This window comes from Poecile atricapillus, chromosome 20 (genome assembly GCF_030490865.1).
Source record: "Poecile atricapillus isolate bPoeAtr1 chromosome 20, bPoeAtr1.hap1, whole genome shotgun sequence".
Lineage (NCBI taxonomy): Eukaryota > Metazoa > Chordata > Aves > Passeriformes > Paridae > Poecile > Poecile atricapillus.
Genome location: NC_081268.1, coordinates 6,117,230 through 6,142,027, shown reverse-complemented (window position 1 = coordinate 6,142,027; position 24,798 = coordinate 6,117,230). Strand labels below are relative to the sequence as shown.

At 43.4% G+C, this 24,798-nt stretch overlaps 1 protein-coding gene across 2 annotated transcripts; it reads left to right on the top strand.

Moving 5' to 3' along the window:
* Nucleotides 1-12: 12 nt before the first annotated feature.
* Nucleotides 13-24,271, top strand: NUP188 (nucleoporin 188). Of its 2 annotated transcripts, none has more exons than XM_058853511.1 (44): nt 13-94; nt 1,883-1,937; nt 2,530-2,603; nt 2,824-2,908; nt 3,529-3,609; nt 4,018-4,062; nt 4,612-4,704; nt 4,831-4,950; nt 5,350-5,561; nt 5,993-6,107; nt 6,337-6,537; nt 7,204-7,293; nt 7,865-7,930; nt 8,477-8,596; nt 9,034-9,160; nt 9,285-9,440; nt 9,783-9,909; nt 10,533-10,620; nt 10,702-10,778; nt 10,928-11,042; nt 11,382-11,502; nt 11,695-11,761; nt 12,163-12,291; nt 12,446-12,579; nt 12,966-13,072; nt 13,527-13,733; nt 14,136-14,305; nt 14,607-14,676; nt 15,300-15,367; nt 15,961-16,156; nt 16,656-16,733; nt 17,066-17,151; nt 17,656-17,801; nt 18,891-19,072; nt 19,474-19,674; nt 20,315-20,407; nt 20,535-20,693; nt 20,897-21,034; nt 21,443-21,517; nt 22,194-22,403; nt 22,593-22,724; nt 22,853-22,923; nt 23,114-23,243; nt 23,426-24,271. In XM_058853511.1, the coding sequence occupies exons 1-44, from the start codon at nt 69-71 to the stop codon at nt 23,594-23,596; spliced, it is 5,214 nt and encodes a 1,737-aa protein (XP_058709494.1). In that variant the 5' UTR covers nt 13-68; the 3' UTR covers nt 23,597-24,271. The 2 variants fall into 2 exon arrangements, with proteins under 2 accessions (XP_058709494.1, XP_058709492.1); XM_058853509.1 differs by having other exon boundaries at nt 12,443-12,579.
* Nucleotides 24,272-24,798: the final 527 nt, after the last annotated feature.

Below are 24,798 nucleotides of genomic sequence, written 5' to 3'. Positions count from 1 at the left end.
GTGCTACACCACGTGACGCTGGCGTGGGGAGGGAGGCGGGCCTAGGGTCACGTGAGAGCGGAGCAAAGATGGCGGCGGGCGGGCTGAGCGCGAGGTGCGGGGCCCTTCGGGCGGAGGGAACGCGGGGACGGCGTGGGGGAGGTCCCGGCTCTCGCTGCGGGCGGACCCCGCTCCGCTGGACCGGGAGCCGATAGGGGCCGGCGGGGAGCGGGCGCATCGCGGGTCCGGGAGGTTTTAACTGCGGCGGGGCGCGCGCCGGGCTGGCCCCGCCCACGCCTCGCGCGCGCGGTGAGGCCCCGCCCCCCCGGCCCCAAAGACCGGAGTGAGGAACAGCTTTGGGGGATTTTGTGGTTATTTAATTCTGTCGTACGAGATGGGAGGCTGGGCAGGGCTCCGTGGGAGCGGGGCCGGGAGCTCGGTGCGCGCTCCCTTCGCGGGGGTGCCCGGCAGACGCTCAGCTCTTCCCTGAGGGCGAGGGGCGCGGCCGGGCCGGCTGCACCTCCCGCGCGGCTCGTACAAGTCAAAATACACACGTGGAAATGTGTAACGGAAACGATTCAGTGAATCCCATGTTCAGTGATCACCTTAGTTCGGTGGCTTCGTTTCTCCAGATCACGTTTTTTTTAATTTATTATAGCACTTTTATGTTCTGGAGTGTCCCTAGTGTCTAATTTTTACTAAATGAATGACACCTCTGTTACTTGTGGTTGTATACAGAGAGCTTTCCTTCCTTAGCTGTCTTGGAACCTTACTAATGAAGTGATAACAAACCACGGTCTGTTTTATTCAGAGAAGAGGTTATGAGGGAGTGAAAAGTAGGTAGGTTGGCTTTGTTAGTCTGGGGCTCAGATTTGACAGTTAGTGAAAGAAACTGCGCAAGACAAATGAAGGCACCGATCTGACAAGATCACTGAACCTGGGATTCATTGCATTGCTTCTTTTTCATTGCTGTTCAATTCTTGGTAAAATTCTAGGCCTTTGGGTGCTGTGTGTGGGCTGGAGAGGTTCATGTCAGAGAAATGCACCCAACTGTCGAGGGATGAGCAGGGAGAAATTATGTTGGTGGGTGTGCTGGAAATAACAGGTGTTGTCATTCATTAAGTGTCACCACATGTCAGAAGTTGCAGATGACTTTCACTGCCACACTGAGTTATTTTAATAATGTTATTCTAAAAATAAGGCAATGAGTGTTCATGTGTAGACAGTCTTTGCGTGGGGAGTTGGGGTGTTTAAATATTCATTTGTAATATGTTGCTAACAAATAATTTGTCTAAATGAACTGCTCTTTTTGGCAAATAACTTTTCTCTGAGCTGTTGTAGGGAGACTTTTTTGAATGCATGTGCCAGGGTCAGGGTGTGATCTGTAATTCCTAAAGTGCAGGATGGCTTTTCTACAGGGTTCTCACAAATAAATGAGAAGCTGATTGTAAATGTTCTGGTGTCTGTGTAAAGATGGTGCAGATTTCCACTTCACAGTGTTTTATGTTCTGCTTAGAGTGGAGGATGAAACTGATGGAAGAATTTGTTTGAAGAACATTGAATGTAAACAAAAAATGCTGCTCTATACTTTCATTAAATTTCTTCTTAGAAGCCTTAAATGTTTAAATAGCAAAATCAAACTGAGCTGGTAACCTGGTATCAGTGTGAAGCTTTGATATGAATTCACAGGTCTTGCTGCGTCAGTTGTTACCCTCTCTGTGTTTTTCCTTGGTTTTTCTAGGACAACTGAAAGTCATTAGCTAAAAGCTAATGTTCCTTAAATAATTTTTCTTGCATTGGAATGTCATTTGCTTCAAGTTAATGGCAGGTTTGAAAAGTGTAAGTGAAATGGAAGCCTGAAATTATGTTCATCATTAAAATACTCTCCACCTTTTCCTTGCAGGAGCAGCAGAGAATTATGGACAATTCTGCTGGGTAGATCAGCTTTAAGAGAACCAGTAAGTTCATGCCCTGATGAGCAGGTTTGGCCATAACTTATTGGGCTCCATGGCCAAATATATAATTTGTACATCTGTTTGAATATTAGTGAAAATATTTTTTTCTGCTTTTCCTTTTTTCTCAGTGTGTTTTTGTTCCCATACCTCTGCTATTTGTTTATTTTTCCACTGCTTGTTTACAGCAGCATGAAGTACCTGGCAGGGTGTGTGGAAAAGGTGGTTCCTTCTCTGGAGTGGGCACAAGTGCTGCTGCCTGGATTGCCCTGGGGTGTTCATGTGTGGTACAACTGCTGTCTTAATTTGAGGGCTGGAGCCTGTGCATTCAAGAATTTGCCCAGAAGCTGGGAATCCAAATGTGTCTAAACCCAGTCCATTGCCTTCCTTTTCCCCACCTTCCCTAGGAACAGGCAGTGGAGCTCACTGCCCTGTTCATTACTACAGCTGGAATCACTCTGAACCACAGACACCTGCCTGTGTTGTTCCTGCCTCTTTGTGGTGGTGGAATTTCTTTGCTTTGCTGAAGTTTAACAGATCTAATATTTGGCAGTGCACTTTGAAGAGTCTGTTCAGTGTTGTTTTGGTTCTGTTTTAGGCCCAGATTGCTGCAGAATTGAACAAGCACTGGCAGAGGCTGTTAGAGGGACTGTCATACTACAAACCACCAAGGTACAGTCACTGCCTGATTTTAGAGATGAATCTCTAATGTGGAGTTTCCTAGTTAGTAAAGAAAGGTTACGGAATATTGTATGAAATATTGAAAGGTCACTGAGGAAAAAGCAAATGTTCAGTTTAAACTGATAAAATGGGGAATTTTGAAATTATGCCTATTTAATCCTTTCCTTGAGATTACTGCATTTTTTATGACTAGAATTTCTTTTCATTTTAGTACGACTTCAGCAGAAAAAATTAAAGCTGATAAAGATGTAGCTGCTCCACTAAAAGAGTTGGGTCTGAGGGTCAGCAAGTTCTTGGTGAGTGAAGCTGCTCTTGGATTCTTTTTTTTCCCAGTTGTTATTGGATTCTGATACTGAAGTAACCTCTGTGATGTTTAATAGAGAGAAACTTAAAAGTCCTTTCAGTTCAAAATAATCTAAAGGATGTTGAAGTACATGTTGAGGCTCTAGGTCAAACTTCCAAAGTGATGAATAACTTTGAGATGCTGTGGTTTTCCTGGTCCTTTTCAACAGCAGCCACCAGCTTTGGTCTGAGTTGGGTTCTTCCAGGCCAACGGCTCAGCTGAAGAGCTGATGTCCCTTAAATGAGTTGCCTTGTTTGACAATCCTCTCAGTTTACCTGCAAGGTTCTGTTCCTTTAAACTAGAACTTTAGAGTTCAGTGACTGGTGGTACCTTTATTGAAGTGACTGATGTTCCTTTAGCTGATGTTAAACTGCAGCTCAGTGACATTAAAGCTTGTGTATTTGGCTTTAAAAGAAGTGCTGATTAAAGCATCTGCCTGGTGCACAGATATTCTTTTGGCATGTTATTTGTTTTGAAGATAAGAGCTGCCTGAGTATTTGGAAAGAATTTTAATCTTTAATGAATTCAGTTGCCTTTTATTAATTTCAGATAATTTCTCTTTCTTTTGTTCAGGGTCTGGATGAAGAGCAGAGTGTGCAGTTGTTACAATCTTATCTTCAAGAGGATTACAGAGGAACAAGAGACTCCCTGAAGGTCCATTGATCCCATTTATGTTCTGTTTACTCCACATTTTTCCTTAATAACAGTTGTTTTTTTATGCAAATGCTCCCATGTGATTCCTAGTTCTGATTGGGAAATGGCTTTGTAGTTTTTTTAACTCTGGAGCTTCATCCAGGCTTATCCCTTCCTTCTTGGATCTCTGCAGGAACTCAGCTTCTCTCTCTGTCACAGGAGTACAGGAAAGCTACAGATTTGTGAATGAGAGTGGAGCTGAAAAATAACTACGTAGTTAAAAATGAGTGTTGTAGCTTTGTGCTTTTGGAATCTGTCTTTCCAAATAAACTGGAAAGAAAAATTGTCTTTTATTTGTTTCAGTCATTTTATGGACATATATTTTGTCAATAGGTATTTCTCCAGCTATTTGTTGTATTTTGTTTACAGACAGTTCTTCAGGATGAAAGGCAGAGTCAGGCTCTGATGTTGAAGGTTAGTCATTTCCATTTGTATATTCTGTGGAAAAGATCTGTTTACATCAAACCTGCTTTATTTCTATGGAAAATCTTGAAATAATTGAAGTATTATTTCATATAAAGGATGGCTTTTAAAAGGTGCTTCTGAAATAGAGTGGTATGCATGTAGACTTGAAGAGTGATAGTAACTGCTATAGAAATGAAATTTAGGCTTGATATTAGGGAATTTAGTTGGGTAGATATACACTGCCTTATTTTCCAAAGCTTGTAGGTTTATGTGTCACTGTCTGACATGACAAGATTGATGATCATTTCTGGCAGAGGGTATTTTTGCCTTTCTTTTTTTTTTCCATATTTTCTCACCATTATGGCAATGCTAGACTGAGTTCTGTAATGTTAATTAAGTGTTTTTTTTCTCCCCCAAATTCAGAACTGGTCAATTGAAATTCTGTCTGTAGTAACTCTGTATTCCTATGGTGAAGGCCTTGGCAGTGGTTGGGAGAGGGAGGTGGCTGGGAGTTGGACACTGTGCCAGGCTGGTATTGATGGCACTTCACATTCACAGCTCGCTGACTACTACTATGAGGAGAGGATCTGCATCCTGCGCTGCGTCCTCCACCTGCTCACCTATTTCCAGGATGAGAGACACCCTTACACAGTGAGTACAGGACACGATGTCGTTGAAACAAGCTAAATATGGAAGCCTGTGGGGTGATTCCCTGCTTGTGTAAAAATCCCACAAGTGTGTATGTGGGAAGTTCATGGACTTGTTTGTTTCTTTAAGGCACAGTACTTCCAGTGTGTTGAAAAGCTGGACAAGGAGCTCGTTCCGAATTACCGCAAACAGTTTGAAGCGCTGTACAAAGCAGAAGCTCCTACGTGGGAAACACATGGAAATCTCATGGTATTTTGTTTCTTACTATTATTTATCAAGCTTCTAAAGTTGTTCCTTATATGTAGTGTATTGGAAAATATATCTGTACAGATGCAGTTAAACAGGACATTTCTCCTGGTCCAAGAAACATAAAATTTGTTTTCTCTCTAACAGAACACACTTTTGCTCAGAGACAAAGTTTCACAAAACTTATTGTTCCTTGTAATAAATCCATGGAAAGCACTGGGCCAACAGAGCCATTTATGTGTAGTTGTTCATGATCTCACTGGACTTAGAGTGACTTTCCTTTCCACTGACACAATTGTTGGCTGCAAAAGCTGTTGAAATGCTTCCGTGCTTATCAGTTTCTGTCTGCTTTGGCTGCCCTGTAAGATTTGACATGTGATGGTGGAACTTCCCTTTGTGCAGACAGAACGTCAGGTTTCCCGCTGGTTTGTGCAGTGCCTTCGGGAGCAGTCCATGCTCCTGGAAGTCATCTTCCTCTACTATGCATACTTTGAAATGGCACCTGAGGAGCTCCTGGCGTTTGCAAAGATGTTTAAAGAGCAGGGATTTGGCACAAGACAAACCAACAGACATTTAGTAGACGAGAGCATGGATCACCTTGTGGATCGTATTGGGTAAGTGTTGTGTGCATTTGTGAAGTGGGTACAGAGCAAAACAATTGTTTTTCTCAGGAAGAAATGCATTTATAATTATGTCTTTGTTGTTCTGTGTGGGCCATGACTTGAAGGGGGAATGAGAATCCTGCCATACCTCCTGGTGGCAGAGAGTTACAGAGGTGGAAAAGCTATCTTCAAATTTCAGTGAGCCTTTGTTGTCTGTTCAACTAGAAAAAGTAGTTCTGAAGGTTACAATTTGTCCCATACCAGCATTTCAAGACAAAATTTGGATTCCATGCTGTTAATTTCTTGTAATTTTTTATTGCATCAAAGAAAGCTGAGCAAAGTAAACTAAATGCTTTTTTACCATTTACAGTTTTAAAAAACATCACCTGAATTATCAAATAAAGTTTATCACCTACTTGTTTTTACTCTTCCACTGCTTGTAGGTACTTTAGTGCTCTTATTCTGGTGGAAGGCATGGAAATCGACTCCCTCCATGAGCGTGCTTTGGATGACAGGACAGAGGAGCACAAGTTGGCCAACAATCAGCACATCCACCAGGTAAAACACTGACAGGATAACCAACCCCTCCTCAAGCCTAACAATACAGAACTTACTGTGATTACCCAGGCACTGTTGTGTCTGTGAACTTCTGGTCCTTGGGCTTGTTGGCCACGTGTAGAAACTGGCATCTACATACCATAAGAAGGACACAATCAGCTATGTGCTTGTTTGGGTATGAATTACTTTCAGATCTCAGTTATTTTGCTTTTGATTTGTCTCTGTGCAGGAGATGGACAATCAGCTGCTGCAGTTAGGGGATGTCTCACATCATGCTCCGGTGCTTTTGGCCTGGGCTCTGCTCCGTCACACCATAAACCCAGAGGAGTCCACAAACATCATCAGGAGGATGGGCAGCACTGCCATCCAGCTAAATGTCTTCCAGTATCTGACAAAGCTGCTGCGATCCCTCAGCAGTGGGGGCAAGAATGTGAGTTTCTTCAGTTGTACATATAAGATTTGAAGGTCTGACTGCTCCTGACATACAGCTGTGGTGGGAAGCAGATGACTGAACCAATGTTCTTTTCAAACCTGCAGTAAAGCATGTTCTGGCATCTTAACCTTCTTTCAGTGAGGATCAGAAATCAAGTTGGAACTAAACAGATTATGTTCAGAGAATTAAGAAAAGCTTTGTAAAGCAAGGAACTACATCTCTCTTGAGCTAAATAGAGTCCAGTGAATAAAATTTTTTGAGTTGCCTCTGTATATTTGCCATTGTGGATCTTGATTTAACTCTGTCCTATTCTTTGTATAGAGTTTCATTAGTCAACATGGTGTATTAGGGTAAACTGCTTTGTAGACAGAAGCCAGTGAAAGCAAATTGGTTTGATTCATAGAAAAGTTGAGTGCTTCTTTTTTCAATTTTGATGTCTGCAAGGCATTTCTAGTGATAATGGAAGTGGCAAGACTTCTTTCTGTAAAATATTTCATGTTAATGTGGAGCTTAACTAATGAATGCTCTGTGTTTTGCTACCCCTTTGCAGCAAGGATATATAAAAAAGACAGTTACTTGGTGTGTAAAGCAGACTGAGTCGAGTTACAGTGTGTTTGTAATTCAGTCTTTCCCATAACAGCCTTGTGTACTCTTTCTTTGCAGTGTACTGCCAGCACAGCTTGTATGTGTATTTATGGACTTCTTTCCTTTGTCCTGACATCCCTGGAATTACATACATTGGGCAATCAGCAGGTAAGCATCCAAGACCCTTTGCATTTTTTACACAATTTAAGATAACCTGTTGTAACTGATGCTAATTGCCTATTAAATTGTATTTAATACAACTGAATGCAATTCAGACTGCAAGCTTTATGTGGCTTAGGGAGACCCAACTGAGTGATTTGCTGGTTTTCCTACTGCATTTACACCATGCAAATCTAATAAACACCTCCACAGACTGGCAAATTAGTAATGAAAGAGCACATCATGCATTTGAAGTCCTATGGATATGAAGCTAATTGTTGATCTGTTATTCCCAAAACAATGGAAATAATACAAACTCCATTTCTGAGTTGGACTGGACATTCTACAGCCCTCTTTAGATATCGTGGATGTGTTTGTTGTGGCCAGTTCATTCATGATGAGGACCATGGCTTTAGGTTGTGCTCTGGTGGTGGGTGGTGTGTTTTGGCTCCAGGAAGTAGTTACATCTTGGTGGGTAAACATGGAAACAAATTCCAAAGATGTGGCAGAACCTGGTTGGGACAAAATCTTCCTGTGTAAAATAGCTTTGGTTTTTTTTCCATCCTGTCTTCCTTTGTAGGATATAATTGATGCTGCATGTGAAGTTCTGGCAGCTTCCAGCATTCCTCAGCTCTTCTGGAAGACGGTGAGTGTGTTTGCAACTTGTTTAACCTACCTTGTTTATAACTAAGACTTGATACAAGATTCCCTTTTAGGAAAGGAACAGGCTGATTGTATTTAGTGAGTTGGTTTCTAGGAGGGCCTGAGGAGCAAATGTTTATTTGCATCTATCTTTGATTTACTTTTGCCCTTTCCTGCTTTTTAGGTACAGCCTTGGCTTTACACTTGAAAAGGATACTGGAACGAGTTTTAATATAGGTGATAGTTGATAGCAGGGCTGGGGCTGCAAGGATTGAACTAACTGCTGGCAAAAGCATTGTGCTCATTTTTTGCTGTCACAGAATTAGGATGATATGTAATGCCTTACAGTCTTACTTCTTGCCTTATACTTGCAGACTGCCTCATGCTTTAGTCTGTGCAAGTGTGATCTCCAGCCACTGGAGTGATACTTTTGTGCATGATTAATGTTAAATGTACAGCTTAAAAAGGAACTGTAACCTTGTGCTATACTGAGACCCTTTTAGCTTTTCTTTTTAGTAACAGGACATTTGTTTTCTGTTTCCACCACCAGGAACCTACTGCAGGTCTGGGTATTATCCTGGACAGTGTTTGTGGGATGTTCCCCCATCTTCTCACTCCTCTCCTTCAGCTGCTCCAAGCCCTTGTGTCTGATAAATCTACTGCAAAAAAGGTACAGGATATCTCTTGGTGTTTGGGAGATGATTTCAAGTCAGGGATGATATGCTCTGTGATTCTTTATTTCCATTATGTGTGCTTATCTCAACTGTAGTCTTAGGTAACAGACATAAGCTTTTGTCTAAGAACAGTGGACAGGGCTTCTTCAGAGTTGTGTGCTGTTGCAGGATGCTGTTTTCTGGCTTTTAGAAAGCTTTTCAACTTTAATGGTTGAAGATTAAGATGCTAATTTTTAGCTGGCACTTACCTGATTCATTAGATGAGACTTGTCTGAACATGAGGGCTGTGTAATAATGTTTTGGTAGGGTTGATGCACTAGAAATATATTGTACACCTCAAGTAAACTTGCCAGTTCCTAGCAGTGACCTGGTTGATATATTTTTAAGAAGCTCTGGCTCTTTGGCTGTGTTGTTGAAGCTCTTTCTGATGCAGGTATACAGTTTCCTGGATAAAATGTCCTTCTATATTGAGCTGTACAAGCACAAACCTCCAGATGTGATCTCCCATGAGGATGGCACACTGTGGCGAAGACAGGCTCCAAAGCTCCTCTATCCTCTTGGTAAGGAAACTGCACTTAGACTTTTCTTACTGAAAAGCTTTGGGGAATTTAGCTCTTTCTTTACCTGGCTTCTAACTCATGGGTTAATTTGTGACTTTGTTTCACCTGCTTCTTCAATCTTTAGGACTAGGTCAAACAAATCTACGGATCCCTCAGGGAACAGTGGGCCAAGTGATGCTGGATGATCGGGCTTATTTGGTACGGTGGGAGTATTCCTACAGCAGCTGGACTTTGTTCACCTGTGAGATTGAGATGCTCCTCCATGTTGTGTCAACAGCAGGTGAGGCAGGCTGGGAGTATAAAAGAGAATAAATAATTACTAATTGGTGTCAGTTTGAGGTTAGTAGTAGGACTGAACAGCTCTGAATACATTTGGAAGAGCATGGAATACTTCTTTAGAAACCTAAGGATGATGATGCTTATTCTGTAAAATTCACTGCAAAAGGCCAAGAGCATGTAGTGAAATGAGATACATTTTAGATGGGGGAAAAATGTTTTTTGATATGGGAGATGGATGGTTTTGATTCACATAGATATGTGGTAAGATAGATGTGCATTGTTCCAGGCTTGATTACTGCTTAAGTATGATTTTGCATTCTAATGTTTGGTTTTCTTTACCCAGATGTAATTCAGCATTGCCAGCGGGTCAAGCCCATAATTGATCTGGTTCATAAAGTGATCAGCACTGATGTATCAATAGCAGATTGTCTTCTGCCAATCACATCACGAATCTACATGCTCCTGCAGAGGTGAGTCACTGACAGCAGAGGTGAGCAGGAAGGATAAGCAGAGTGAGCTGGAAGGATAGGTGATTACTTATTTTGCCAAGAGCTTTACAAGATGTTGTCACTGCTTGAACTCCCCAAGACTGGTGTTCAGCTCTCTAAACTGTTCTGGTTACACATAGGTTAATGTTTTTATGCAGCAGAATGGCCCCTCTTACACTTCTTTCCTGAAAGGTGTGCAATTTTATCCCTTTAAAGGCAGTTATGATTAGTAGCTATATTTACATGAAAGGGGGATAAAACATAGCATTAGAGCAGTAACTCACAGGTTTTAAAACAGTTATACTTATTAACTCCTCCCAGAGTTAACTTCCTGGGAATTGATCTTCAGCTGTATAATTATTGTTTGCTGTGACAACCTGCTGTCTTGCCAGCCTTGCTCTGGCAGTAAATTGATCTGACTCAGGTGTGAGGGGGAGGTGACAAGTCTAGACTGAAAGTGCAGACTCTGGTGTCTGTATTTATCTGCTTAAATTTTATATATATATACACTTCAGTGAGAGGGAAAGAAGCTTTTAGGTAAAAAAAAATAGACTAGACCACAGGTGGCAGTGCTTTTTTTCATTTGTGCTCTTTCTCTTTTGTAGGTTAACGACTGTAATCTCTCCCCCTGTGGATGTTATTGCTTCTTGTGTCAATTGCTTGACAGTCCTGGCTGCTCGGATGCCAGCCAAGGTGAGGAAAGGAAAGGACCTGCTGGTGAGAACTAGTACATTCATATGTAAATGAGGAGTGTCTCTACCTCTTCTCTTGCAGGTTTGGACTGACCTTCACCACACGGGGTTCTTGCCATTTGTTGCCAATCCACTGTCCAGTATGAATCATATGATTAGGTATTCATGTTCCCCACCCCGTTTTTTATACCTAACCAATTCATAACATGTAATAAGAACTTTTTGTGAGTGTGCAATCTCTGCACCTGACATTTCTTACTCATGTCAGAATCCTGTTTATGTGATGAACTCTCTTGCTCATTTCACAGTGCAGAGGGAATGAATGCTGGGGGCTATGGAAACTTACTGATGAGCATGGAACAGCCCCAAGGCGAGTACAGTGTTACCATCTCCTTCCTGAACCTGGTAACAACTCTTGTCCGGGTGAGTACTTCTGGAGTGCCCTGATGTGACACCAGCTCTGAGCTGTTATGTTTGAGAAGTGAAAGTGTCCTCAGCCATGTCTGAGACCATTCTGTGTGCAGCAGGGCTCTCTCAGTAATCTTTGCTTGACTCTCCCTTCTGCACTGCTGTTTATGCTTTCTGTGATCTGATTCTTACAAAAAAAAATATTTTTACTTGTGTCAAAGGACTAGAAATTGCTTGTAAATCTATGTCCCTGTGTTCCATGGTTTTTTCACACTTCAAAGACAATAAAGAATATCTTTCTCCAAAAGCTTTCTTGTCCCCCTCCTGGTTAAATAACGTTTCTCTTTCTCCTAGGGACAACTTGGTAACACACAGAGCCAAGGCCTGGTGCCCTGCATTGTGTTTGTTCTGAAGGAAATGTTACCAAACTACCACAAATGGAGATACAACTCTCATGGAGTGAGAGAGAAAATTGGTAAGGATTTTAAAAGGGGGAGTAGGAGGGGAAGGGAATAAAAGGGATCACCTGCCTTCTTTTTACTAGAAGCCATTTGGGATTTGCATTGTACATCTCCTAATATTGTTAGATGCTGTGATTTCTTTGAAAATATTAGGAATGAGGCAAAAGTTTTCAAAAATTGAGTAGTCCATTTAATCTTTGTTTTAGGGTGCCTAATTCTGCAGTTGATCCATGCTATACTGAACTTATGCCCTGAAATGGATCCTCGCAGCAGGTAAGACAGGTGAGAGGTCTCACACCCGCACAAGCCTGGTTTACAGTGCACGTATCACTGTCATTTTGTTTCAGTTTTTGAATTCAGATGACTAGGAGGGAGCTGGCATAGCTGTGTAGTGCTGTAGAGATCTTTTCTGCATTACTGAGTACAGGAAGGGTAGCAAAAGATTAGGGACAGAGGAAATCACATTGGTTTCTAGAGCTTCTGGTAAAAAAAAAAAGAAAAGAGTACATAGATTTCCTGGAGCAGACTGCCATCCACTTTCTTATTTGGTATGCTCTGGTCAAAGTAGAAGGGAGAGTAAAGGAAGAGTCAGTGGAGTGTAGAAATGAGGAGGTTATTTTGTGGCAAAATGCCACAAGTGCTCCTGGTGACCCTGTCCTGTGTTTGTGTCACAGCAATGCCCCCAGCCTGCAGTCCTTGTGCATTTTCAGCCTGGCCAACACAGAGGCAGGGCAAGCTGTCATTAACATCATGGGAATTGGGGTGGACACCATTGACATGGTAATGGCCTCTCAGTCCAGCAGGTGAGTGGAGTGTTGCTATTTGGGCAGCTTCTGTGTGCTGGCTCTGAGTGAAAGTGTCTTGTAACTCCACTGGAGTTTCGTCTTTGAATGTTGTGCACATAACAAATGTTGGTTGTGAACACAGTTCCTTACTTTGGTTTCTCTTTGGAAGCAGTGATGAGTCCCAAGGCCAAGGCCAGCTGCTGATCCAGACAGTTAAGCTGGCCTTCTCCGTTACCAACAACGTCATCCGGCTGAAGCCCCCGTCCAGCGTGGTGTCTCCCCTGGAGCAGGCACTCACTCAGCATGGTGGGTACTGCTCCTTGGGGCAGCCTGGGTGATCTGCAAATGGCACTGTGACTCTCAGCACAAACACTAGTTAAGGTTTCCAGCTTACAAAAAGTGGTTGCTACTGATGGGAGAAGGCCTCTTCTCCCACCTCTAAGGCATTTTTCCCCTCTGGGACAGCTTTTAAAGGATTAATCAAACATGGCTTATTGTTTCCTGCTTTGTAATGAGATTAGTGTAATTACAGAATATACTAAATCAGCTGCTGTTAATGCCTCTGGCTGGACCTATACCATGTTCTTTTGGTAGACCAATTTAGTCTTCATCTTCTGCTGTGGAAATCAGTATTTGGTAAATAGTTACATCTTGTTGTTTCTTCTCTTTGATTTTATTTGTGTTCTCTCCAGGTGCTCATGGAAACAACCTTATTGCTGTCTTGGCCAAATACATCTACCACAAGCATGACCCTGCACTTCCACGCCTGGCAATCCAGCTGCTCAAACGACTGGCTACAGTAAGATAAGACACACACCAGGGCTTCTTTGCTTGTCCCCTTGTGACTGATTTTACTGCTGAAATTTTTTCAAATAATTTCCTCAGGCTTTTTTTGTATCAGAGCTTAGTGCAAGTCAGTTGAAGCAGAGTGGACTGATAGCTGTAAATTAGGGCACATGAAAAATCATCTAAAAGACCCTTTAGTTTTTTAATGTGATCTGCTGTTTCAGAAGTCACTTAGCACTCACTGAGAGGCATCCCATGAGTGGGGTTTTTTCTGCAAAGTATTTGCACCTCCAGTTGTCCTCTTCCCAATTTTTGAGAAACTTTCTCAAGTCACACTCTTAAATACAATTCCTAGACCTTCCTACCTGGAATTTTACCATCTTACTGAGAAGAATATCCCATTTAAGTTTTTAAGCATTCTCTACAGCATGTTTCTTTCTCCCTGTGATGTTTGTTTCCATGGGCAGGTTGCTCCCATGTCTGTGTACGCCTGCCTGGGCAGTGATGCTGCTGCCATCCGCGACGCCTTCCTCACCCACCTGCAGAGCAAGATCGAGGACATGCGCATCAAGGTCATGATCCTGGAGTTCCTCACAGTTGCAGTGGAGACACAACCTGGGCTTATTGAGCTCTTCCTGAACTTGGAAGTAAAGGATGGCAGTGATGGGTCAAAGGTACAATAGCAGATACTTGCCCAAGGACTTGCTGGCTTTTTTTTGCATATTACGGCACTGGATGCTAAAATCTGATAGTTCTTGTAATGTGATGTGCTAAATGTAAAGATCAATGCAGTGTGTGCTGTTTTTAATGGATGTAGTGCTATCCCAGTTTCACTTTTCCCTGTAACCAAAGAGAAACTTTCCCCAATATTTTAAGGCAGATACTGAGTTAGCAACAGAGCATCTACTAAGATCAAGAGTGCCTGTGACCTGCTCTCTTCGCTCTGTGTTCTTTAAGCAACCTTAAAAGACTCATTCATGACACTCTGGCAGTGAGAAAGCTAAAGACATGGCTACAATGGGCAATATAGTTGTCCAGCATTATAACCACTTGTAACCTCTTGTCTCCTGCTTTAGGAATTCAGCTTGGGAGAGTGGAGTTGCCTCCAAGTGGTGTTAGAGCTGATTGACTCCAAACAGCAGGAGAGGTACTGGTGCCCTCCCCTCCTGCACCGCGCTGCCATCGCCTTCCTGCACGCGCTGTGGCAGGACCGTCGTGACAGCGCCATGCTCGTGCTGAGGACAAAGTGAGTTGGTGTTCCTCCACAAGGCATTTTCTTTCCTGTTTTCCAAAACACTCCTTCTGTGGTTTATCAGACTTTTTAGGAACATTTACATCTTAGTGTGTGGTGAGGGTATGAAGTGTGTGGGTTTTGAGTATGGAAGGTGAGAAGCCCCAGTGTGTCAGAAGGAAATATATTTCTGTTTCTTTTATACGAAGCTAAATAGACTTGTATTTAGCATATTTTCTACAAATTTGGAACACTCAAAATGCTGCTAGGCACATGGCATGAGGGAAATAACTGATAACACTTTTATGTCTTTTAGGCCAAAGTTTTGGGAAAATTTAACTAATCCCCTCTTTGGGACACTTCCTCCGCTTTCCGAATCATCAGAGGTGAGTTACATCCAAACAAAATGAAGGGATTTATGTACTTCTCAGAAAAGGTTTCTAAGTGATATGTGTGGTTGTTCCCTCTGCTTGCAGCTTCCTAAAAGGGGCTGTGACCAAGTGGGTTAAACACAGGCAGGAGATGAAGTGCATGCTGTCTGGCTTTTCAGAGACTGGGTAGCCATGAACTGTCTCTTGAAATTCTCTGCTCTTTATTCACATATGAAACAAAAATAACTGTGTGGCAGCTGTGGTAACACTCACTATAGAAGGTGTGAAGTGTCTGAAGTGTATCCATATTGTGGGCCCAGGCTGACTGGTATCATGGAGGAATTGATTAGGCTCTTTTTCTTCCATTTTGTGTGAGTTTTTCACATCATTGAGTGAGAGCCCTGTGCTCTCACCTCAAGAGTTTGAACTCTGAGCACAGTATTCTGTTCTTATTGGCACCAGTCCATGGTCAAAATGACGTAAGTATTGCTATTGTGGGAGAAATAAGTCTCCTGTAGAACTGGAGTTCATCAGCCATCCCAAGTGGATGGGTAGGGATAAATCAGAATTTCACTTACCCTGTAGAGCTCAGATTTTGATTTTTTTTTTGTTGCTTCTTTTTTTTTTTGTCTTCATAGCTCAGTGTCTTGGATACCTGTGCCTTAATAATGAAAATCATCTGTTTGGAGATCTACTATGTTGTCAAGTGAGTCTTTGGTAGTCTCTCCTTCATCTCTGTACTTTTTAGTTGTCTAAACTGTGTGTGTTAACTCTTGGAATACCATATGGGCTTTGATGGGCAAAGCATATGTAATCCTATGAAATTCATGAACACATTACAAACATTCATTTGCAATTCTTGCAATCACTAATTGCAGAATGATATTACAATTCTTCCGCAGCCTTTAGGTGAGAATGTATTAGTATTTTCCTTGTATCCTGAAATAAAAATATAGAGTATTTATTTAATTGTCAGCTAAGCTGAGTAAACCTGTAGTGATTGAATCACATTTAGTAGTTTTCTCCCACTTGATTTGTTTTCCTAAAAGTAACCCCTGTTTCATATTTTGAAAAGTCAGGATAAACTAAAATCTCTGTTTAAAAAAAATGATAGATTTTCTTCAGGGATCATATTTTCCCTTCATATTTGATGCAAAAAGTGGGATTCCCTGCACAGGTCAAATATGTGGAATAACCTTCACTTGCAAGCTGTGTCCTTGGCTTTCCTCCCTGAATCTCAGAAGTATATTTTCTGACCCAAGAATAAATGAAGATAACTTTTCCTCTTGATTTGGTCAGGGGCTCTCTGGATCAGTCCCTGAAGGACACACTGCAGAATTTCTCCACCAAAAAGCGCTTTGCCTACTGGTCAGAGTACGTGAAGTCCCTGGCACAGCACGTGGCAGAGACCGAGGGCACCAGCTGTGCCTCCATCACCGAGTATCAAATGCTCATCTCAGCCTGGCGGATGCTGCTCATCATCTCCACAAGCCATGTAAGGGCTGCCTCTTATCTTGCAGGAGAGTCTGAAATTAACATTTTGAATAATACAATGTCAACAGCTTCCTAGGGCCAGCTAAGCAGAATTCACTGTTTTTTTTCTTTCAGTTTTGTTGTGTGTGTGAGCACAGTACAGGTTGGCATGAGCATGGTGCAAGAAGTTAGAGTGGATAGTGTTTTGCTGTTTGATCAAAATGAGCATATTGTCCTCTCAGCAAAGGAGGGAGGTAGTAAATAATTTTTAGAGGGTTTCTAAGTAATTCTGTAGTCCTGACAAGCTTTTCCTGTGTCAAATGAGGCAAGGATACACCATTAAGCAATTAGTCATTGCCAGCTTCGTGTCAGTGGTAATGTAGGACTAAAGTGATTTCTGTAAAACTCAGCAGCTATAGTGTTGATGGATTCTTAAAGTAGCAAATCAGTAAACTGGTTTTAGGCTGCTTAGAAGATGCACTTCTTGTTGTGCTGATTGATCTTTATCTTCGTTGATTTAGGCTGATATCATGCATCTGACTGATTCTGCAGTTCATCAGCAATTGTTTCTGGATGTGCTAAATGGCACCAAGGTTTTGGTAAGTGTTGCTTCCTGTCAGCTCTTTCATTTCCTAATTCTTGTCTTCTTTGCACTATTTCTGCAGATGCTTGTAACCATAGGGGTTTTTAGATCCTGTGAAAATGGTCTGAAACAGAGTCTCTCTCCATGAGATGCTGAGCTGCTTAAATCTTTATTTTGTGTGTGTGATTCTTGTCATCATTAAATGACTCTGTGAGGGTCCTGGCTCTGGTCCCCTCAGTTCTGCTGAAGAACAAACCTGGTCATTTGGTGGTGGTGCTTGGGCTGAGCATTTCTGAAGTGTTTCTACATGTGGCTGTTCCAGCTGTAACTTACAGTATTTCTCCTCAGCTTCAAGTTCCCATGTCAGTGCCCTGTCTGCAGCTGGGGTCTATGCTGTGTACCCTTCTTCTGATCCTGCTCAAGCAGTGGAAAAGGTAGGTATTTTGTTTGGATAATTATTAGTCACTGCTAGAAATAAAAACTTGGGAGATCGTGTTTAAATAAAAAATTGGGAGCTTATGTTGAAGTGTTTTGCTCTAGTGAGAATCCTTTAGTGACCTGGGGAGAAAACTGAAGCCTTATAATTAAATTCTCTTTTGGGATGTCAAATGTCTCTTGGTTGTTGCTGAAACTGTGAGAAATCTCTGGTAGCAATACAGTTTATTTGGTTTCCTGCTTGCTGGTGAAAAGTAGCAAAAGAGGTTTTGTGATAGTCCTGCTTTCTCACTGTGATTCTCACAATGAAGGGAAAATACATTCTCTCATTCTATGGAATGTCTTTAGTGAGATCCAGGTGGTGTGGTGACTTAAACTTTACTTTGAAGAACTGCTTTTATTTTTGAGGGTCATATAACTTATGATCCACACAGCTCATTCAAGGCAGTATATTTATTGAGGGATCTTGTCTAATCTGAAGAGCTCTCCCTTTTTGTTGTCAGCGAGTTGAGTTCTGTGGATAAAATCATAAACTCCTTGACGCAGATTCTGGAGGGAGTACTGCAGGCAGATCAGCAGATGATGGAGAAAACCAAAGCCAAAGTGTTCTCAGCTCTTATCACTGTTCTGCAAATGAAGGAGATGAAAGGTGAGGTGGTGCATGTGCAGGTGATGAGGTGCCAGGGCTGAACATGCCTTACACCCAGCATGTGCAAGATAAACACATGGTGCTGGTGGTAGTGCAGGGTGTTGAATGGAGAGGGACTTCTTTTTTCTTCCTTTCTTTAGCTGGTTTTGGAGAGGTGAGGTTTATCATTCATTCACTCTATGTCCATGTCTTCCCTGACAATAACCTCTAATCAGTTTGGTTCCTGTGTGTTTTTAGAAACAGCTCAGTGGATGTGTAAGTCAGGCTCTCTCAGAGTGGCTATAGAGCTTAGATTCTGATATGGGTTTCTAGTTAGAGATAACAAAAGACTCCAGCACAAGAAAGGGTACATTTGTTACAAACCACAGAAAACAGTCTGCTCATTACTCCTGTCCCTTGTGGGGCATCTGGCATTGCAGTAGCACTTGAAGACCCTCAGAGTATTTCTCTGTGCAACACATACTTTTAGGCACAGGTGCCTTTGTGTCTCAGGTTACTTGTCTGTGCTCCTTGTCCCACTGCTTTGGCTCTGCAAACCTATACATTCTGAAAAATAAATAGGAAGTGGAGGGTTGGTTTGATTGTAGTTGTTTTCTTTGCTGTTGAATTTGAGTTTCTAGTCATGCTGGTAAAAGATGGGGCAATTTATTATGATGGTTTTGATAAGAATGTAGTATTTATGTGGACTCACAGACCATAGACTGCACCCAATCTGCATAGGCTGGTACCAGCAGTCTGGAGCAGTGGGTGGGAATTGCTGTGGTGGAATAATCTGTCCGTAGTAGTCATGAGTTTATATGACTCATGGGTTTATATGTCTTTGTATGATATTATGACTTTGTATGACTTTATATGACTTTGTATGACAAAAACTACATGTTTTTGTTATCAAGATGAATATAATCCCTTAATATATCCTCCTAGACTTAAACATCTTAGTCACAGCTCCTCACATTGTTTTGTAGGTTTTGGAATGAAAACAGAATAACTGCTAATTCCAAGAAATGTGTCTCAGTGATGCTGCCAGTTAAACTGGAAAGCTGAGCACAGGGACTGTGTGTTAACTGGTGTCTGTTGTGTGTGTCACAGTGAATGACATCCCCCAGTACCCACAGCTGGTGCTGAGTGTGTGTGAGACTCTCCAGGATGAGGTCATTGCGCTTTTCGACCAGACTCGGCACAGCCTGACCTTGGGAGATGCTGCAGATGACAAGGACAGCATGGAGACTGATGATGCCTCCCGAGTAAAGCACAAGGACCAGCGAGATGGGGTAAAGGACCTGTTCATCTGCCCTGCAGCCCTGTCTCTTCTCTCTAGACAAAAGTCTAATCATCCAGTGATACTTGGAACAACTTTCCCTTGTAGGGAAGGCAATGTTTCCATTGCCTTCAAATGAAGTTTCAGCAGTTTCTATTTCAGAATTATTCAACATTTTCTTGGCTCACATCAGTCTGGGAAGTTGGCTGTTGCTGCCTTGTCTTCAGATGCATCCTAAAAACATAGTCATGAGTGCTAATACAGCCAAGAAGTGTGCAGAGTACAATGTGAGGGATACCAGGAGCCTTCATTTGTGATTCTGAGAATGATTGAACTTTAGGTTGTGTTAGTAAATGCTTTTGAGATTTTTCTTGGTACAACCCTGTACCTGCTTACCTCTCCTTGTCACTGCAGGTGTGTGTGCTGGGTCTGCATCTGGCTAAGGAGCTCTGTGAAGTGGATGAAGATGGAGACTACTGGCTGCAGATCACTAGGAAAGTCCCTGTGCTTCCTACCATCTTTGCTGCACTGGAGATCAGCCTGAGAGTTAAACAAAACCTTCACTTCACAGAGGCCTCCTTACATTTGCTGCTGACCTTAGCAAGGACTCAGCAGGTGAGAGATGCAGAGAAGTGAGAGTGCATAGCTGTACACTTGACATAAGAAAAGTCTGTCTCATTTTTTATCTCATTGTCTTGTCTGTGATGCAGCTGAACGATGAGATGTAGCTAAAGGGATATTTTTTGGAGGCTGGCAAGCAGCAGGTCCTGTATGTACACCTGCTTAGTTTGCCTTGTTCTCCATAGTGGGATGTGTGGGAAAAGCTGAGCCAGCCAAGCAGACCTGTCATTTACAGCAGGCACTTTCACTGAATGGATTCTGCAATGCAAATACCCCCTCGTTAAACCAGCATTGAGTGTTGGAACCTGCTTCTTCATTAGTTTTAATAAAGTGTTATTTCACTATTATAATTCAACTTGTGTGGGACTTTAGGTGAAAACAAGGTTGTTCCAAAGCCCTTTGCAGAGATTATGTACATACCAGAACAGTTGATAAATGGAATTCTGAGTACAGTTACCCAGGTTTGATTTTGTTTTTCTTGATGTTGATCTTCTAACAACACGGAGGTGTGTGTAGATGACAGTTCTGTAAAAGGGTGGTGACAGTGCAAAGGACAGAAGTATCTACTGCAACACAGGTCTCTTGAGTCTCAGAGAGCAGAGGCACAGATTCCAACAGCAGTCTGTTCTTGTAGGGAGCAGCAGCAATGGCTGGAGCTGGTGTCACCCAGAGTGTCTGCCTGCCCCTCCTGAGCGTGTACCAGCTCAGCACAAACGGAGCCATTCAGGTGGGTGCTGCTTCCTTATTCCAGCTGGGAATGCACCTGGAGAGCATCCCATGCCCTTGCAGGCTGTGGCTGGAGACTGCCAGAGTGATGTGGAAAAGTGGCTTATTTTTGTATGTTATTTGTTCAGACATCTGCTTCATCCCGGAAGTCCCTGGATGCCCCCTCCTGGCCCGGGGTCTATCGCCTGTCCATGTCCCTGATGGAACGTCTTCTCAAAACACTGAGATACAACTTCCTGACAGAAGCACTGGACTTTGTGGGTGTCCATCAAGAGAGGATCCTTCAGGTGTGCCACAAACTGCCTCTGTGCTTCACTTTCCTCCTCTGTTCCAACAGCAGTGGAAATGAGTCAGAAAGGGCAGAAGCACTGAAAAGTCACTCCTGCCTTGGGAAGGGTTACAGTGGAAATAACTGTGAGAGGAGGATGGAATCTAATCCCATCTGTCCCTTACCTGTCATGGCCCTGATTTACTTCTCTCTTCTTCCCAGTGCCTGAATGCAGTACGGACTGTGCAGAGCTTGGCCTGTCTGGAAGAGGCTGATCACACTGTTGGCTTCATTCTTCAGCTCTCAAATTTCACAAAGGAGTGGCATTTCCACCTGCCACAGCTTATGAGGGACATGCAGGTAGGAATCAGGATATTGCTGTGGATAATACATTGCCTTGGAGTGCAGGGATTTGGTTGTCTTAAGAGAAAATAACACTATATCACTTTTTTATTACCACTCCTTTAATGAGAATTACAGCTGAGATTATTTGACTGACCATTCTGTCAGCACCTTGTCTCGAGTGAGGCAGTATAACTGTTGGGAGAGAGAGAAGTGGTAGCTTGGAAAAGTAAATTGGGGAGTTCAGTGGCTTGCTTTCAGTTCTTAATGCCAGGTGATTTCAAGAAAATACTGGGAAATTAAGATATTTTGTGGGCCCTTAATGATCACAGTGCTATGTTTGGATTTTCTAGCTTCCAGCAGTGGCAGTGAATAGATGGGGTTTGAGCTTTCATGAGATTTCTCCCTGACTTTTTTTTCTTTCAGGTGAATCTGTGTTACCTGTGCCAGGCCTGTACCTCCCTCCTGCACAGTCGTAAAATGCTCCAGCACTACCTGCAGGTGAGGATCCTACACCAAACTTTAAGTGTTGCATGGCCATGCTCCTTGTTAGAAGGGAGCATTATTCATTATCAAGGGTCTTGGATATTGAATGGATAATTGATCCTTGTGGTGATTATTGACACCCATCAACAGTTAGGGTTTGAATTTCTTCACAGCAAAAAAAAATGTGCAGAGAGTGTTCTGGACTCTGAAAACCTTTGGGCTGTGTAAAGCCAGTCCTAGATAACCAGCAGCCTGTGCTGAATGGTCTGTTGTCATAAGGAGGCTGCGTTGCTGTAGGACTCTGGGGTGCCATTAATTAAGCCACTGTTGACCTGGTGTCCTTGATTTGATTTAAATTGTTAAAGGGAGATAGTTCTTGTTCTTGGAACATCCTTAGCTGCACGAGGTGGAGATGATGCATTGCTGCTGCAGTGTTCCTTCAGCAGGGCTCAGGCTTGGTGTGTTCATTCTTTTTCTGGAGTGTGGAGTCTAAACAGCCTCTGCAGCTGCCTCCCTGCAATGCAGTGTCTCCCCAGCCCACACCAACTGTAGATTCTCAGCAAGTGACAGACTTTGGGTGCCTTATTTCCTCATTCTCTTTGTTCACAGCATATTTTTTTTCTCCAAACATTTGTCTTGGAGCAAACTAATCATACCTGTATTCAAGATTTTCTCTTTTCTTTCTCCACAGACAAAAAATGGTGATTCCCTTCCATCCAGCGTGACTCCCCGAGTGCAGCGTAATCCTCAGGCCTCCTCCAAACACCCCAGCCCCGAGTCAGAGGCAGCAGAGCAGAAGGCTCTGCTCACAGTGCAGTACAGCCTCCTCAAAATCCTCAGCAAGTCTCTCGCTGCCCTGCGCCATTTCACCCCTGATGTCTGCCAGATCCTCCTGGACCAGGTGAGTTCTCCAAAGGGGGAAGTTTCCAGCATTTCCAGGGATATTCTGGTCTGTGTGTCCTGCTTGATGCAGTGACCCCACTGTATACCTGTCCGCTATTCTGCACAGAGCAGGGACTGGCTATGCCTGTTCCTGTGGCAGCACCCTACTCATGTTCTCCAGGGTCTCACTCCTTCTGTTCCTCCACAGTCACTGGACCTTGCTGAGTACAACGTGCTCTTTGTCTTGAGCTTCACCACACCAGCCTTTGATTCGGACGTTGCACCTTCCTTTGGGACCCTCCTTGCCACCGTCAATGTGGCTCTGAACATGCTGGGAGAGGTACTGGCCCTTTCTGTGTCTGGGAGCATGGCAGTGGCAGTGATCCCAGAGTGATCCTTCAACCGATACTCTGGAGAGCATGAGTTCCATCTCCTGACTCTAATGCCTGTTTTTTTTCCCCCTTGAAGATGGATAAGAAGAAAGAACCTTTTCCTCAGGCTGCAGGGCTGAATATGCAAGAGGGAACCAAAACCCTCAAGTAAGTTTCTAGTTACTTGATGTAGTTAGAGCCAAGCATCAGTCTGAGCCCCTCAGATCAGAATTGAAGTTTAGAGGCACTTGTGTATCTTCGTACATCCCTTGTGTTTAGTCTCTCAATAACTGTTTGACCTGGAAACCAGAGTGTGCTGACCTTGTTGGCTCCTGCTGATTTATGTTTCTTTGCACAGGTCTCTGCTCATGTTTACAATGGAAAACTGTTTCTACCTGCTCATCTCCCAGGCTGTTCGGTACCTGCGGGACCCCGCTGTGCACCCCCGGGACAAGCAGCGGATGAAGCAGGAGCTCAGCTCGGAGCTGGTGAGCACCTTGTGCTGTCCTCTCACTTTTCAGTGTGTCTTGTCTGTGCTGCCCATTTCCCTGCATGACTGAACAGCCTTGGGCTGCTCATACTGGCACGTTCCTGTGCCACGGCACCCGGCTGGGGGAGGGAGAGGGTGTGTGGTGGAAGGAAGTTGACTTGTTACACACTCTGATTTCAGAGTACGCTGCTCTCCAGCCTGTCCCGTTACTTCCGCCGGGGCGGTCCCTCTTCACCTGCCAGCGGGGTCCTTCCCTCTCCCCAAGGAAAGTCTGCCTCCAAGCTGGGTCCAGAGGGGCAGGAGCCCTTGTTTCAGCTCGTGCAGGCCTTTGTCCGGCATGTGCAGAGATAGATCCTGTCCTGGCCCTGCCTCCCTTGTCAGGACTTGCAGCGGAACAATTCACGTCCACCACAGAAGGCATCACCTTTGGCAGAGCTGTTGTGAGGACTGGGAAGGGAGGGAGGCCAGGTGTGGGCAGTGGTGTCACCTGAGCAGCGAGATCCCATGGAACTCTTGCCACCCCAGAGCAGAGTGAATGTAAGGAGAGCCCAGCTGGCTCTCCATTGACCAGCGCACGTGCACAGTCTGCTCGCTCTATCTGCCAGAGCATCCTGGCTGGATACAAGCATTGAACAGTCAAAACCTTTATTTTTATAGCTTGTACCTCAGCTGGGGAAGCTGTGGCTGGATGGGGAGAAGCGATGCTTTCTGCTGGGCATTAACTCTGCTCCTAACACAAGGTGCAATCTGCGTCTCCCACGAGGAGTCCAGCTAAGACACACCCAAGGGATCAGCCAGCAATTCAGAGACCATCTTTCTACTGCTATTTTTGTACTGAATGGTTCAAGGCACGATGGTGTATGTGTGCTCACGCCTTCCCTTCACCCTGCAGTCTGTGTGTTGTGTGTGTTTTTGAAGAGCAAGGCCTCACTTAAGGTTTTTATGTCAAAATTCCATTGCTCCAGTCTTGCAGTTTTTTGTAACTGTGCCCTATTTATACTGATATTAAAACCTTTATAGACAGCAGCTGCGTTCATGGGTTTGTGTTGGATACAGAAACACCAGTTTTGCAGTGTCTGGCTGGTAATCCAGACTGTTTGAAATGACTGTAATTAAAGGCTGATTCCCTGGGTTCCCCACACCCACTCCCTTTCTCTTACTCTCCTGTTGGGGAACTCGTAGGAGGTTGAAACGAGCAGCACTATAAAATACTCCTCAGGGATGATTCCCCTGCACATGGTGGTGAGTGCCCTGCAAAGGATTCACTGTGCAGTGAATGTACATTGTGGTGCAGATCAACAAACTCCTTGAGCTTCTGAGGTTCAGTGTGTAGTAAGGACAGTAAGAGAAAGTTGGTGATTATTGCTTAAAATACAGCCTGAAATCTAGATAGACTTACCTAAGGTAAGAAATCAAATTTTAGTGTAGCTGTGAGCTATTAACCTACCAGTTCTTGCCTAAATAGACACTTGATTGCTTTACCAGCCAGAATATCTTTAATTTCAATGGTTTTAAGAGGCTAGAGCTAGAAAATGAGATTATGTTGTTGTTTG

Coding starts and splice junctions, on each gene's coding strand:
- NUP188 (XM_058853509.1), top strand. CDS start 69: ATGGCGGCGGGCGGGCTGAGCGCGAG. Junction 5,562..5,992: donor CACCTTGTGGATCGTATTGG/GTAAGTGTTGTG, acceptor CACTGCTTGTAG/GTACTTTAGTGCTCTTATTC. Junction 11,503..11,694: donor TGGAGTGAGAGAGAAAATTG/GTAAGGATTTTA, acceptor TCTTTGTTTTAG/GGTGCCTAATTCTGCAGTTG.